The 15,477-nt window shown below is 39.1% G+C and overlaps 1 protein-coding gene across 2 annotated transcripts in view; it reads right to left on the bottom strand.

Annotated features, from left to right (window-relative positions):
- Window positions 1-1,882: 1,882 nt before the first annotated feature.
- LOC109209219 (serine-threonine kinase receptor-associated protein-like) overlaps window positions 1,883-15,477 on the bottom strand; it is a 19,169-nt gene continuing 5,574 nt past the window's right edge. Inside the window, exons 2-7 of one of the 2 annotated variants that reach the window (XM_019372448.1) lie at window positions 10,969-11,104; window positions 10,034-10,115; window positions 9,762-9,937; window positions 8,805-8,942; window positions 6,049-6,188; window positions 1,883-2,380 (exon numbers count right to left, since the gene is read on the bottom strand). In XM_019372448.1, coding sequence (XP_019227993.1) covers window positions 2,124-2,380; window positions 6,049-6,188; window positions 8,805-8,942; window positions 9,762-9,937; window positions 10,034-10,115; window positions 10,969-11,104 — 929 coding nt within the window. In that variant the 3' untranslated portion in view covers window positions 1,883-2,123. Of the gene's footprint in view, window positions 2,381-6,048; window positions 6,189-8,804; window positions 8,943-9,761; window positions 9,938-10,033; window positions 10,116-10,964; window positions 11,105-15,477 lie in introns of both variants that reach the window. The other variant, XM_019372449.1, reaches the window with a different exon arrangement.

The raw sequence follows: 15,477 nt of genomic DNA, 5'->3' as shown, positions 1-15,477 counted from the left end.
CTAATATAGGAACATGGCAATAGATATAAATATATGCTTTTTCTCTTTCAGAAAAAACTACCCCCACATACCTACTGCGTCTTTAGATTTAGTGTTAGACTTTACTAATTTGGACTCCAAAAATAATTCTCAATATTGAACTATATTTGTGACAACATATATTTTCTAACATAGGCAACTATATGTTTCGGAGAAATGTTAATGTAGACAAAAAGAGTTTCGATCATAATGGAGACCAAAGAGTCTTAAGAGAAACATCATCTATAAAGAAGTATCACATTGATTATTTTAATTAATTAAATTTATTGTATTTGCATCTTAAATTCAAGTATTATGTTATGTATTATCATCGATTTAACTTAAATGACTACTGCATTTTCTTATTTCAATTGCTATATAATAATATTTCGTATAAAGAACTGACTAAATATCAACGTGGAAAACACGTACATAGAAACTACTAGTATATATAAAAGATGTTACGGATAGATTGTTCAACGCTGGAGTAACGAATAGGTAAAGAAATCTTAAGTTCATACCGCGTTCACACCATAATTTCATACGCAGTAACAAAATCATCACTACAGAGTGCATGTAGCAATGTATTATTGAGGAAAGGCATGCAGATGTTGTATCTAATTAACTTCACTATACCATTACAGATGCCTAATATAGTTTGCAGGGCTATTATTTTCATTCAATTATTATAAGTATGAGAAAATGAAAGTAATAGTTACAATGATTCACATAAATGAATGTTCTCCTATTTAATTGAGTAATGCAAGAACCGTTTCATAGAACAAATTAAATAGGAAAAAAAATTAAGAACGTTACAATTTTTAGGGAAGTGATGAGAGTAATAACAGGAGAAATAGAAGGAGAGAGAGGTGCAATTAAGAGAAATGAAGAAGTGCCTTCTAGATTTGTGAATGTAGCATGTAAACGGATAAATAGGTGTTTACCGTGAAAATGGTAATAACAATTAAATTTGATTATGGGATTCTAAAAATACGTGATCTATTTTTATGCTAGTTGTTATTCAGTTGATGCTATATGGAATATGCAGAAGCGAAATTAGAGCTTAAAAACGAGATGTCAATCGAACCGAACATCTGCCAGTCGGGGCCTCAAGCTCGCCTATTCGGGGGCCTCGAGGTCGAGTCGAGTGCTCGGCTGGGCTGGGAATTATCGAGGGTGGTCGGCAGATGATTAACAGTAATAATAGGATCAATGATGGCTCTTTATGGCCAATAATAAGCAGTAAATGAAGAACAATAGATAAAACACAGTGAATGTAAGCAATAAATGAAGTAATGAACTTAAGAGAATATGTTAGAAAGCAGAGAGAATGTTTGTGTATTTCTTGATATTGAGTTGCCAACCTCTAAAAAATGACAAGGATTCCCTAGGGGGGAATCCCAACATAGTACAAACGCATTAATTACCAAGATATGAGGCTGGTACAGCCATTTAATGCCTTGATTCGCTTTTCTAACTAGCCCACTAGACTAGTCCAGCTATATGTATGCATCTTGGGAACCCCACCTTGATCTGTCGAGACCGCTAATTCACATTGCCTCGGGGCAGTCATCGCTTATAATATCTTGGAGTCGCCCATTGAGAATTCTCGGGGTCGATTACTGGTAACCCTCGAGATGCCTTGATGCTCGTGAAATAGAACCATCGGTTTCTGCCGTATACAATAGGAAAGAAGTCAAAATTCTGAGAAATAAGACAAATGTATATTCTGGTTAAAGAGACATGTCCTGTCATTAGCTAATGTCCCTCAATTATAAAAATGGTTTTTATTAATAGGGGAGTAAATAGTGCTCGAGAAAAACTATATATCACTCGTAGTTCCTTTACGGGCTGAGCTAAAAGATGAGCGAAACATGCACTTTGTTATAGGTGTATCCGACCTGACCTGTCTTGATGATATCAAACAACAATGTTCCAAAACAAGCTAAGATGTTAGCACATCAAGTCCAAAAATAGTGAAATACCAGTAATCTAAATTTGAAAAACAACCAAAAGCCTACTCTATGAAAACGATCCAAAAATAAGGGGCAAAGATCCAAATGGAACTAGCTCACAGATGATACTAATATTACATGATAAACTAGTTAACATGCCACCAAATCAGCTAGATCCTCCTCCTTGATTTTCCTCTCGTCTGAGATCTGGAAGCCCTCAATTTTGCGTGAAACCTCCTCTGCAGAAACCTTCGCTTTTCCGTTTGTTGTCATATCAACATCATCATTTGTCAGAGGCCCTGTTTGCCATATTCTGATTGTTCCATCTTCAGATCCTGAAGCATATGATTCTCCACTAGGAGCAAATCGGACACAGTGTACAGGACCATGATGCCCCTTGTTGCATGCTGCAAAATCAACCAAGGGTCAGTTAGTAACTTCTCAAACTTGTGGTCTAAAACGAAATCATAAATATTCTGAATCCAATTCCGGGCATACGGCTAAGTCCAACATCACCATCCAGACCTAACGGAACAATCAAAACTACGATCCGAGATCAAATACGCAAAAGTCAAACTTGGTCAACCCTTCCAACTTAAACTTCTATAATGAGAACCATTCTTCCAAATCAATCAAGAATAGCGCGAAAATTGAAACCGACCATACACGCAAGTCATAGTACATAACATGAAACTACTCAAGACCTCAAACCACCGAATGGAACGCTAAAGTTCAAAACGACTAGTCAGGTTGTTATATGAGGGCATTGGGATACTGTGAAATCTTCATAGACATGGTATGAAGATTACTGTCCCATAACTGGTATTCCATATTTATTAATGGACAAGATAAAAGTTTCCTCAAATTATCAATAGGGGTCAAACAAGGTGATCCATTGTCACCTACTCTTTTCATTATAGCTGCGGAAAATTTATCAAGGGGTTTGAATGCATTACACAATCACAATGAGCATAAAGGTTATGGGATACCAAAATTGAGCACAAAGATTAACCATTTGGCATATATTGATCACACCAATATTTTCACTTCAGCTGATTCACTGCAATTGATTATTAAAGTACTATCTGATTATGAGCAGGCCTCTGGGCAGAAGGTTAGTAAGGAAATTTTTTTACATGAAAAAGTGGGTAATCTGTGGTCTCAACAGGTTGAGGAAGTAACTGGTTTCTCATTTGGAACCTTCCCTTTTACTTATCTTGAGTGTAACTGGTTTCTCATTTGGAACCTTCCCTTTTACTTATCTTGGGTGTCCAATTACATGTGTCAGAAGGAAGAAATTAATTGGGAAGGTGAACAACAAATTAAGTTCTTGGAAAGGCAAACCATTATCAGTTGGTGGTAAAGCAATGTTGATCAAACATGTTTTATAAAGCATGCCCTATCCGTTTACTATCAGCAATAGACCCTCCTAAGTACATTATCAATGATATTCACAAGATTTTTGCAAAGTTCTTTTGGCGTAACAAGGAAGAAGGTAGACGTAGGCATTAGGATACATGGCAGTCTCTATGTCTACCTACAAATGAAATAGGGCTGGGCTTTAGATCATTATTTGATGTGTCAACTGCATTGTTCTCTAAGTTATGGTGGAGTTTTGAACCACAAAATCGTGGACAAATTTTATGGTGGAACAAGTACTACAAGAAAGATGCTCCTACACATGTGTAAGGGAGGTTCACATGTGTGGAAGAAGATTCTTTCAGCTAGAGATCTTATAGAACAAGAAATATGGTGGGAAGTGAAATGCGGTTTCTCAAAAATGTGGTTTCTCAACCTATTGGTGTGATAACTGGACACAATTGGGAGCACTATATCATGTGCTCCTTGCTGAGCATATTATTGAAGAAGAGCAGATTCGATAGAAAATGGAGACTGGACAGGAAACTAAACATCTGGTAGCTGAGGAGATTGCTGAGCATATCTTGAATGATGTTAAGCTGATTTATGAACAAGATCATTTTGACAAAGCAAGGTGGAAGCTAACAGCAAGTAGACAGTTTACTGTGAAGAGTGCTTGGCAGTATACTAGACACAGGGAAGAGGTATAATTTATTATGAACCAATGTGGGTGAAAGGACTTTACTTTTTAAATTTCATTCTTTATGTGGATATTGTGAAAGGCCAAATTACCAACAGATGATATTCTAATGAGGATGCAGTTAGCTAACCCTTCAAAATGCAGCTGCTGCATTTCACCTCAACAAGAAAACTTTAGCACACCCTTCTTAACAAGTGCAGTTGCTATTAGAATTTGGAATTATTCTGTGGACTGCTGGTTTGTCTTTTCCTCCCATCCAGTTAAAAGCTGCTATCATGGGGTGGTGGAATGCAAAGACAGTTGTTAAATTGAAGCCATTGTACCAGGCAGTTCCATCAATCATGATAAGGCAATTGTGGAAAAGGAGAAATATAATAATCTCGGGATTAGGTACAGGATTATTTTATCCCACATTTGGTTGAATTTTCGTATCCGAGATTAGCAATCCCGGGATTAATTTATACCACAATTGCAGTATTATTCTATCCCACATTGAGGATTGAATAATAATCCTAAGATTACTTAATCCCGGGATAAAACAATATAATGATAAAGATGCCCTTTTCCAAGGCTCTTCCCCAAAGTCCTTTAAAAAGTCCAAGGCTAAAATTGGAAATAAAAATTTATCCCAACTTATCTAGTATACACCAAACACATGTTTTATATTATACCCGGTATATCCCATCTTTAGTCCAGTGAACCAAATATCTACCAATGAAAATATATCCACTAAATAATCTCGTCACTATTTAATCCCCCTACTATCCCGCTAGTTCCACAACCAAACAACCCCTAAGATTGTCTACTGGTCACCTCCTCCTCCTGAGAGCTATAAATGTAATTCAGATGGTACCAGTAGAGGCAATCCTGGTAGGAGTGCTATAGGATTCTGTGTCAGAAACTTCCATGGTGATTTAATATTTGCCAAGGCTGTGGAAATCCAGGAAACGATGTTAGCAGAAGCTTTAGCAGTCGAGGAAGGTTTACAGTTCTGTGTGGTGCATCGGTTTGACACCTCTCATTATGGAGACTGACTCTCTGGTACTTAAGAAGGTTCTGGATGGTATATGAGAGGTTCCATGGAGTATAACTACAATTGTATCAGCTATCCAGAAGCTCAAAAGGGGCCAACATGTGCAGATACATCATACATTTAGAGAAGGCAACACACAGCTGATTTTATCACTGACCTTGCCTTTGATCATGCAGGTGATATAGTGTTCCAGAATTTTGGTGAATTACCAGTACAAGGGAAGAAAATCCTTAATCTGGATAAGTCACTTTGTCCAAACCTGAGATCAGAACAATGAAACAAAATATGCTTATGGTCGGACGTGATGATTGGAAGCAAACGAGTTTATTCAAACATGCTGAATCTGCCTAATGGATTCTATGTCGGATATGTGAAGAACAATGTGCAAGAAGGGAGGAGTCCAGCAAATGGTCAAAATGTACATCATCTGGCAGTCACAGGATTAGGTGGATGGGGATACTTCCTGGAAGAAAGCTGCTGGCTAGAGTAGGCGTACTGCTGCTGCCACTATACAGGTTTTGCATGGAATATTTATGCAATTTTCACATGATGCATGATATGACCATTTCGTGCTTTAGGGAATCAGTTCGAGGAGGATACAATGACCACAGGATGATAAGGAGATATGGCAGCATGATGGAGTACATTGAGCCAGTTTCTAGCTATGAATATTTTCAATTTTTAGCATGCTTTACTAGCTCATTGCATAAAACCAAGTTAAGAGTTTCATATTGACTCTATTGGTTATAGCTTTTCTTATTGTTGCGAGTTCTAATTTTGAACATTATGTACTGGACGTTTTTTAATTTGGGTTATGAATAAAAACAACCATTAGGCACGCTGCCTAGTCGTATATTAGCCCCCAAAAAAAACAAGTTTAACTGAAACTTGACTGACCCAAAGTTTAATAAAATCCTTAACATCATATTAACATAACTATTTTTTTTTTTTTTTTGCAGATGCAGAGAGTTTGGAACACATACCAAGCTCTTCACCAGTGTGGAAATTAAATACACGAATCCACATGTCTTCTCCTCCGGCAACAAATTTGAGCCCATATTTTGGTTCCAATGAAGCTGATTCTACAGTGCATGGCATGTTGTAGCTCTTCACCAATCCAAAGCTTCAAAAAGATAATTGTCAGAATAGTTATGTAAATAGGAGTAAATAACCCTAATCCAATATGTATTAGGAGTAGGACATGTTATGTATGTGTATATATATATATATATATATATATATATATATATATATATATATATATATATAGGGCTCATTGTATCATTGTCAATATTAATCAAGAATATTTCTCCCGTGCTTNATATATATATAGGGCTCATTGTATCGTGTTTAACACATGTCAATAATATCAATAATATTTTCTCCCATGCTTTCTCACATGGTATCAAAGCAGCAGTGAGAAAATATCCGGGAAAGTCGCCGTGCTTCGATTCCGGCAACCTTTTTAGGGCTGTTTTCCGTCAAACCAATTTACATCGGTGTTGTGCAAAAACCAACACCACCACAAGGTCCCCCAACCCCCGGCGACCAAACCCCAACAAACACCTCCGCCGGCAGACACCTCACGCGCCTCCACGCGCCGATCAGAAAGTTTTTTTTTTCCGGCGAGATCTACTCTACGTGCCGGCGCGTGGAGCACTTTCCGGGCAGTTTTTGACTTAGTTCCTTCAGAACAGTTGGCTCGCCCTCAAAATCCGAGCCTATCCATAATTTTATTTTTTGATTCCGACCACTTTGAGTTTTTCCGGCGACTACACTGACTTTTTCCGGCAGCTACAGTAATTTCCCGGCAAAAACAGTGTTTCCTTCATCTGTTTCAGCGAGTTGTCAGTTGATTTTTTTCTGTTATTTGGTGATAATCCAACGATGTCTTTGGGAGTCGATGCTTTCGGGTCTAGAAACCCGGGTTCTGGCAGTTCCGGTGTTATGATTACCTCAGAACCTTTAATGGGAGGTTCAAACTACTTAGCTTGGGCTTCGTCTGTCGAGTTGTGGTGTAAAGGTCAAGGAGTTCAAGATCATTTAACAAAAAAAGCTAGCGAAGGTGATGAAAAGGCCAAAACACTGTGGGAGAAGGTCGATGCTCAGTTATGTAGTATCCTGTGGCGATCTATTGATTCCAAGTTGATGCCCTTGTTCCGTCCATTCCAGACATGTTATTTAGTTTGGGAAAAGGCTCGTAATTTATACACTAATGACATATCTCGTTTCTATGATGTAATATCGCGAATGACAAGCTTGAAGAAACAGGAATTGGATATGTCTACTTACTTGGGACAAGTACAGGCAGTCATGGAAGAATTTGAGACGTTGATGCCAGTTTCTGCTAGTATTGAAAAGCAACAAGAGCAACGACAGAAGATGTTTCTAGTTCTTACACTAGCTGGACTCCCTAATGACCTTGATTTAGTATGTGACCAGATTTTGGCTAGTCCGGCTGTCCCCACAGTTGATGAATTATTCTCTCGATTACTTCGCCTTGCTGCAGCACCAAGTCACCCAGTGAGCTCATCACAGACACTTGACTCATCTGTCCTCGTATCCCACTCAGTGGACAATCGGGCATCTCATACTATGGAGAATAGACGAGGAGGAGGTCGTTTTGGAAGATCTAGACCCAAGTGCTCTTATTGTCATAAACTTGGACACACTCGTGACGTGTGCTATCCTTTACATGGCCGCCCACCCAAAAATGCTTATGTTGCTCAGACTGAGACTACAGGTAACCAGGGATTTTCTTTATCTGAAGGGGAGTATAATGAGTTCCTTCAGTATCGAGCAAGTAAGCAAACATCTCCACCTACACGATATAGACGGTTGGTTGGTAAATTAAATTACCTTACAGTGACAAGATCTGACATTTCCTTTTCTGTGAGTGTTGTGAGTCAGTTTGTGGATTCTCCGTGTGATAGTCATTGGGATGCAGTTGTTCGCATTCTTCGGTATATAAAATCAGCTCCAGGCAAAGGTTTATTGTTTGAGGATCGAGGCCATGAGCAGATCGTTGGATACTCGAATGCTGATTGGGCAGGATCACCTTCTGATAGACGTTCTACGTCTGGATATTGTGTCTTAGTAGGAGGAAATTTGGTGTCCTGAAAGAGCAAGAAACAGAATGTGGTTGCTCGGTCTAGTGCAGAAGCAGAATATCGAGCGATGGCTATGGCGACATGTGAGCTAATTTGGATCAAACAATTGCTCAAGGAGTTGAAATTTGGTGAGATTAGTCAGATGGGACTTGTGTGTGATAATCAAGCTGCTCTTCATATTGCGTCAAATCCAGTGTTCCATGAAAGAACTAAACACATTGAGATTGACTGTCACTTTGTTAGAGAAAAGATACTCTCGGGAGATATTGCTACAAAGTTTGTGAAGTCGAATGATCAGCTTGCAGATATTTTCACCAAGTCCCTCACTGGTCCTCGTATTAACTACATATGTAACAAGCTCGGTACATATGATTTATATGCACCAGCTTGAGGGGGAGTGTTAGAATAGTTATGTAAATAGGAGTAAATAACCCTAATCCAATATGTATTAGGAGTAGGACATGTTATGTATATATATATATCGGGCTCATTGTATCGTGTTTAACACATGTCAATAATATCAATAATATTTTCTCCCGTGCTTTCTCACAATAATGATAAGCAACATTACTAAAGGCAATAGACCTATTAAATCCCTTTTCATAGGAAAATTTTGGTAGTGAACTTACTGATTTGCATCCCAAAACTTGACACTGAATCCGTCACAAGTTGTAATGTAACGACCATCTTGACTCACTTCAGCACTAGTCACAGGGGACTTTGTCTCAAGCGTACGAACTATATCCCCAGTTCTCACATCCCACAGTCTGCATATATAAGATTAATTGGCGTAACACAACCGATGCCTAGAGACCCTGTTATGATCTCTCAATATCAAATGATTAAATATACAAGAGCAAGAGTAAAGGTGGCTATACTGACTTTTTGTGGAAGCAATTAGGATGTCTCACTGTACAAAGGGGTAAACTCTTCAAAGGGGGAAAGGAATTCAATCAACAATACTCATACATCAATTCGAGAATACCCATAAGCTGCTTCAGACTGACATCAATATACGAGCATTATACACACACCAGCATGAAATACTCTGTCAACAATTATTTTAAATTGCAGCACATATTCCCAATACTCAGCAACCAGATGACCATTGTTGTAGAGGTTTCACTTTCTCTTTCACCTATTTTTTATTCTTTTTGTGACTGTGCAAGGGTGGTGTATCCACCTAGATCAAGGAAGGCAGCATATTTGCAGCCAAAAAACCTATCATTTGAGAACTTACAATAAAGGAACACGATCACATTAAAAAAGGGTTTCTGTACTAATAAAGGTTGCCAGCAAAACCCTTCCACAAGAATATGCTACTCTCAAGCAAGAGCAGCAATGTGTAAAATTCTGAAACGCCTTCCCTCAACCAAAAAAGAAAAAGGAGAAGAAAGAGCAAGGAAGGTAGGAGGTATCTCTGGGAGAAGCTTCTTAGTAAAGAATGCAAACCTAATTCAAATACTGGGTATTTTTCAATAAAGAAGAATGCCAGCCTAAACGCAAAGGTAGTCATCCTATAGAAACTTCGAAGAGATCATAAGACTAGAATTTTGGCATATTTCTGTTGAACTGAAAAACCATACCTAACACCTCCACTGTCAGTACAGGAACTTAAAATTGTTTGATCGCTGTGAAGCCATGTAACAGCTCTGACTGATCCAGGAGTCTTAGCCATTTCTCGAGGAGCTGCATCAGGGCGATTCATATCATATAGGCGCAAAACTTTCTCCACTCCACCAGTAAGTAGAAAATTAGTATCCTGTTCCAGAAAAATAAAAGCAATAGAAGTGGAAAGTTGAGAAATATTAAAGAAATGATGCTTTATAGCACAAACGTAGGAGCTTGGTCTATATACCTCGGAGAAAGCACAGGCTCGAACAATGTGCTTATGCACAAAAGAATGCAGTTCATCCCCAGTTAACGCATCCCAAATTTTTCTGTGGTAAAATTACATTACAAACGCCATATTTTTCAACAGAGGCACTACTAAACTTGTTAATTCCTCCATCTTTTCCTTATGAAAGGAGCAATAGAGTGAAAAACAGTACAGGAAACCTATTAAGAAGCCTAAAGCTGTACGTGGAAGTGCAGGGCATAGGACTCATCTTATCAGAATCAGTCCTAGACTTATTAGATTAATTTTCTCAGCCAAACATTGTGTTAACAAGTCATACTGGGCTAAAACACCCACGAGTAAGTGCATACATACAAAAAGCAAGATCATTTCAACCTTTTCTTTTTCTTTTCTTTTTGCCGTAAGTTGAGATGGTTGCAACTATTGAATCAACTTTAGCTTATCTAATAAGAAACACTGAAATTCAGGCTCAGCCTATATCGTTTCATTATTTCACACATTTATGAATACTGAAATGCTATCCATATAGAAAATATAGGCTTAAATATATACAAAAATGACATCAGAACAACTTCTAAAGAAAAGAGATGCAGAAAATTCAAGTCATGACTTCCATAACAATCATCAACAACAAAAGGACTATTAGCTGCTTAGTTCAAACCCCCCCCCCCCCCCCAATGATAGTTACAAAAACATCTTGGGAGGGCCATACACGGGTTCATGATAATTAAAGTGAGATAGAAAGTGCCACAGAGATTNAGTACCTTTACCAACTAAAACAACTACACTACAACAAACGAAAACGGACTAGTTACGCGCGACTTGTACCAACCCCCCCCCCCCCCCAATGATAGTTACAAAAACATCTTGGGAGGGCCATACACGGGTTCATGATAATTAAAGTGAGATAGAAAGTGCCACAGAGATTTACATACGCAGAGAAGTCAGCAGAGCCAGATGCAGCACGCACTGCATTTGTGTCCAAGCAGCAACTCCATACTGCTCCTTTATGTCCTTCAAATGTTCCAATCCAATCTCCAGTATCACCATTTCTAAGCATTGGGCTGGAATCTGACGTACATGAATGAAATACTCTACTGTTTAACAATCAAAGCTATGGAAATATAGCTAACCTTAAGCTAGTGTCCAAAATCATTGTCAAACTCATGTCAGTTATAACATTACATGAGGTTCCATATTAACTTCTTTTTTTATTTTTGATAAGGTAAGGTGTTTTAATAATAGAAAATGTACCAACAAGGTACCAAGTTTACAAAGGGGACTTGATGATACACAAAGACAGTCTATCAAGTCCATAAAATCAAAAATAATGATCACTTTGTTTCTCTGTTGTTGTGTGTGTTGCTGTGTCTTTCAAGTTCAACAACAACAGCAAAAAACCTCGTGTAGTTCTGCGTCTTTCTTTTCACTGTTGAGTTGTCCCACATCGGTGGGATTTGAGGTCCTTGGTCTCCTTATATGGTCTTGGGCAATCCTCCTCATAAGCTAGCTTTTGGGGTTGAGTTAGGCCCAAGGTCCATTTATCATGGTATCAGAGCCAGGCCCATCCCAATTATTGTTACCGATATTGGGCCCCCATTTGTTGTCCACGCTCCAGTTTGCACGCCTGGGCGTGGGGGGTGTTGAGTTGTCCCACATCGGTGGGATTTGAAGTCCTTGGTCTCCTTATATGGTCTTGAGCAATCCTCAACTCATAAGCAGGCTTTTGGGGTTGAGTTAGGCCTAAGGTCCATTTATCATTCACTTTGTTAATTTACTAATTGAAACTTAAATTATTTCTTTTTCTTTTTGTTTCAATTCACAGTTTTATTGAATTTATTTATTTATTTATCTTCTTCTCTTGTTTCTTTTCATGTACTCTTAACTGTTTATTTGTACAGAGCAATTGTCTTCTTCTCCTCTTTTTTTTTTCATGTGCTCTAAAATTTATTTTGGTATTTCTAAATTTCGCTTTGCTTCACGCTTTAACCGAATCAAGCCCTTGTCACTTTTCTGCGCTTCACGCTCTCAAAAACATTGTCCATGAGGATATTTAATTTGGACCCAAAACACCTTCTCTACCATACTTAAATTGTATAACATTCTTCCAGATAGCTTCTCTATTATCATTCCATCTCCACAACTATTTGCATGAGAGACTCTTATTATGCACTTTTAGATCTCTAACCCCTAATCCCCTCCTTCCCCTTCTTCTTTACATCTTGTCAGTTTTCCCAATTTACCAAATGAATCTTCCTGTTCTCAGCATTTCCTTAATAAATAAAATCCCTCCTCAATTCGTTAATCTTTTTTTCCACTCCTGATGGAATAGGAACCAAAGACATTAAATAAGTTGGAATCCCATCCAATGCACTGTTAACCAAAATTAAACTTCCTCCAATTGATAGGTATAGCTTCTTCTACGCGGATAATTTCCTTTCACGCTTATTAACAACTCCTTGCCACATACTAACATCACATCTTTTGGCTCCCAAAGGCAATCCCAGATAAGTAGCAAGGAACTTTTCAATACTACAACCCAATATATCAGCAACCTCTTCTATGTACTCATCAGCACTAACAAAGAATAAACTACTCTTAGATGTATCTTTAAATTTCCCCAAAAGCAAGCAAAATTATACTCACATACATTAATTGCCATTTATCAGCTTCATAGAGCACCAGAGTGTCATCCGCATATTATATATGACCGACCTCCCGTTTCTTCCATTATCATCAATCCCAAAACCCTTTATACATCCACTATTAGAAGCTTTCTTTAGCATTTTGCTTAAGACTTCCATTACTAGAACAAAATAAACAAACAAAAAGAGACAATGAATCTCCCTGTCTAAGTCCCCTTTGGGACTTAAAAAACCTTCTGGACTCCCATTTATTAAGACTGAAATCTTACGGTAGAAATGCAAGTTCTAATCCATTAGATGTGTGAGAAAGCACGGGAGAAAATATATTATTGATGTATTGACATATGTTACAATGAGCCCTATATATATACACACATAACATGTCCTACTCCTAATATATATTGGATTAGGGTTATTTATTTACTCCTATTTACATGACTATTCTAACACTCCCCCCTCAAGCTGGTGCATATAAATCATATGTACCGAGCTTGTTACATATGTAGTTAATACGAGGACCAGTGAGGGACTTGGTAAAAATATCTGCAAGCTGATCATTTGACTTCACAAACTTTGTAGCAATATCTCCCGAGAGTATCTTTTCTCTAACAAAGTGACAGTCAATCTCAATGTGTTTAGTTCTCTCATGGAACACTGGATTTGACGCAATATGAAGAGCAGCTTGATTATCACACACAAGTCCCATCTGACTAATCTCACCAAATTTCAACTCCTTGAGCAACTGTTTGATCCAAATTAGCTCACATGTCGCCATAGCATCGCTCGATATTCTGCTTCTGCACTAGACCGAGCAACCACATTCTGTTTCTTGCTCTTCCAGGACACCAAATTTCCTCCTACCAAGACACAATATCCAGACGTAGAACGTCTATCAGAAGGTGATCCTGCCCAATCAGCATCTGAGTATCCAACGATCTGCTCATGGCCTCGACCCTCAAACAATAAACCTTTGCCTGGAGCTGATTTTATATACCGAAGAATGCGAACAACTGCATCCCAATGACTATCACACGGAGAATCCATAAACTGACTCACAACACTCACAGAAAAGGAAATGTCAGATCTTGTCACTGTAAGGTAATTTAATTTACCAACCAACCGTCTATATCTTGCAGCATCGCTAAGAGGCTCCCCCTGTCCTGGCATAAGTTTAGAATTCGGATCCATCGGAGTGTCAACCGGTCTACAACCTGTCATTCCTGTCTCTTCAAGAATATCTAAGGCATACTTTCGTTGTGAGATCACAACACCTGAGCTAGACTGAGCGACCTCAATACCCAAAAAATACTTTAGTTTGCCCAGATCCTTAGTCTGAAAGTGTTGCAAGAGATGTTGCTTCAATTTAGTAATACCATCCTGGTCATTGCCGGTAATAACAATGTCGTCAACATAGACCACCAGATAAATACAGAGACTCGAGGCAGAATGCCGATAGAATACAGAATGATCAGCTTCACTCTGAATCATGCCAAATTCTCGAATAACTGTGCTGAACTTACCAAACCATGCTCGAGGAGACTGCTTTAGACCATAAAAGTGACCGACGCAAGCGACATACAAGGCCACGAGACTCCCCCTGAGCAACAAACCCAGGTGGTTGCTCCATATAAACTTCATCCTCAAGGTCACCGTGTAAAAAAGCATTCTTAATGTCCAGCTGATAGAGGGGCCAATGGCGAACAGCAGCCATGGATAGAAAAAGGCGGACTGATGCTATCTTAGCCACAGGAGAGAAGGTATCACTGTAATCGAGCCCAAATATCTGAGTATATCTTTTGGCAACAAGACGAGCTTTAAGACGATCAACCTTACCATCCGGACCAACCTTGACTGCATACACCCAACAACAACCAACAGTAGATTTACCAGAAGGAAGAGGGACGAGCTCCCAAGTACCACTCGTATGTAAAGCAGACATCTCGTCAATCATAGCCTGTCGCCATCCTGGATGAGACAATGCTTCACCTGTAGACTTAGGGATGGAAACAGAGGACAAAGAAGATAGAAAAGCATAATAGGGTGATGACAAACGATGATAACTCAAACCGACATAATGGGGATTAGGATTAAGGGTGGCCCGTATACCTTTCCGAAGTGCAATCGGTTGATTAAGAGGAGACAAGTCCGCAGTATTAGCAGGGTCAGGTGCAGGACGTGAATCAGCTGGACCTGATGCTGGGCGCGGACGACGATGATATGTTAAAAGTGGTGTTCCTGTGGCAGGGAGTCTAGGAGGAGCCACACTAGACTCTTCAACGGCTGGAATGGATAAGACTTCTATAGCGGAAGGTGAAGGAGGAGCTATAGGAGACTCGGGTAAGACTTCTGTGGCGGAAGGTGAAGGAGGAGCTATAGTAGACTCCTTAAAGGTCGGTATAGGTAAGACCTCAGATATATCAAGGGGGTCAGAAAGGTCAGAAGAGGTAAAGAAAGGTTTAGACTCAAAAAATGTGACGTCAGAGGACATAAAGTACCGACGAAGATCAAGTGAGTAACAACGATATCCCTTCTGAACACGAGAATAACCAAGGAAGACACACTTGAGAGCACGAGGAGCTAACTTATCTTTCCCAGGGGCTAGGTTATGAACGAAACTAAGTGCTCCCAAAAACACGAGGGGGAACAGAGTATACGGGTGATTGGGGAAACAATACTGCATACGGTATCTGATTCTGGATGGGAGAGGAAGGCATCCGATTAACTAAATAACAAGCTGTGAGAACTGCATCGCCCCAAAAACGCAGCGGAACATGAGATTCAATGAGAAGTGTGCGAGCA

Source organism: Nicotiana attenuata, unplaced genomic scaffold (genome assembly GCF_001879085.1).
Source record: "Nicotiana attenuata strain UT unplaced genomic scaffold, NIATTr2, whole genome shotgun sequence".
NCBI classification, from domain to species: domain Eukaryota; kingdom Viridiplantae; phylum Streptophyta; class Magnoliopsida; order Solanales; family Solanaceae; genus Nicotiana; species Nicotiana attenuata.
The sequence above is the reverse complement of the archived record's forward strand: the minus strand, read 5'-3'. Positions and strand labels throughout refer to the sequence as shown.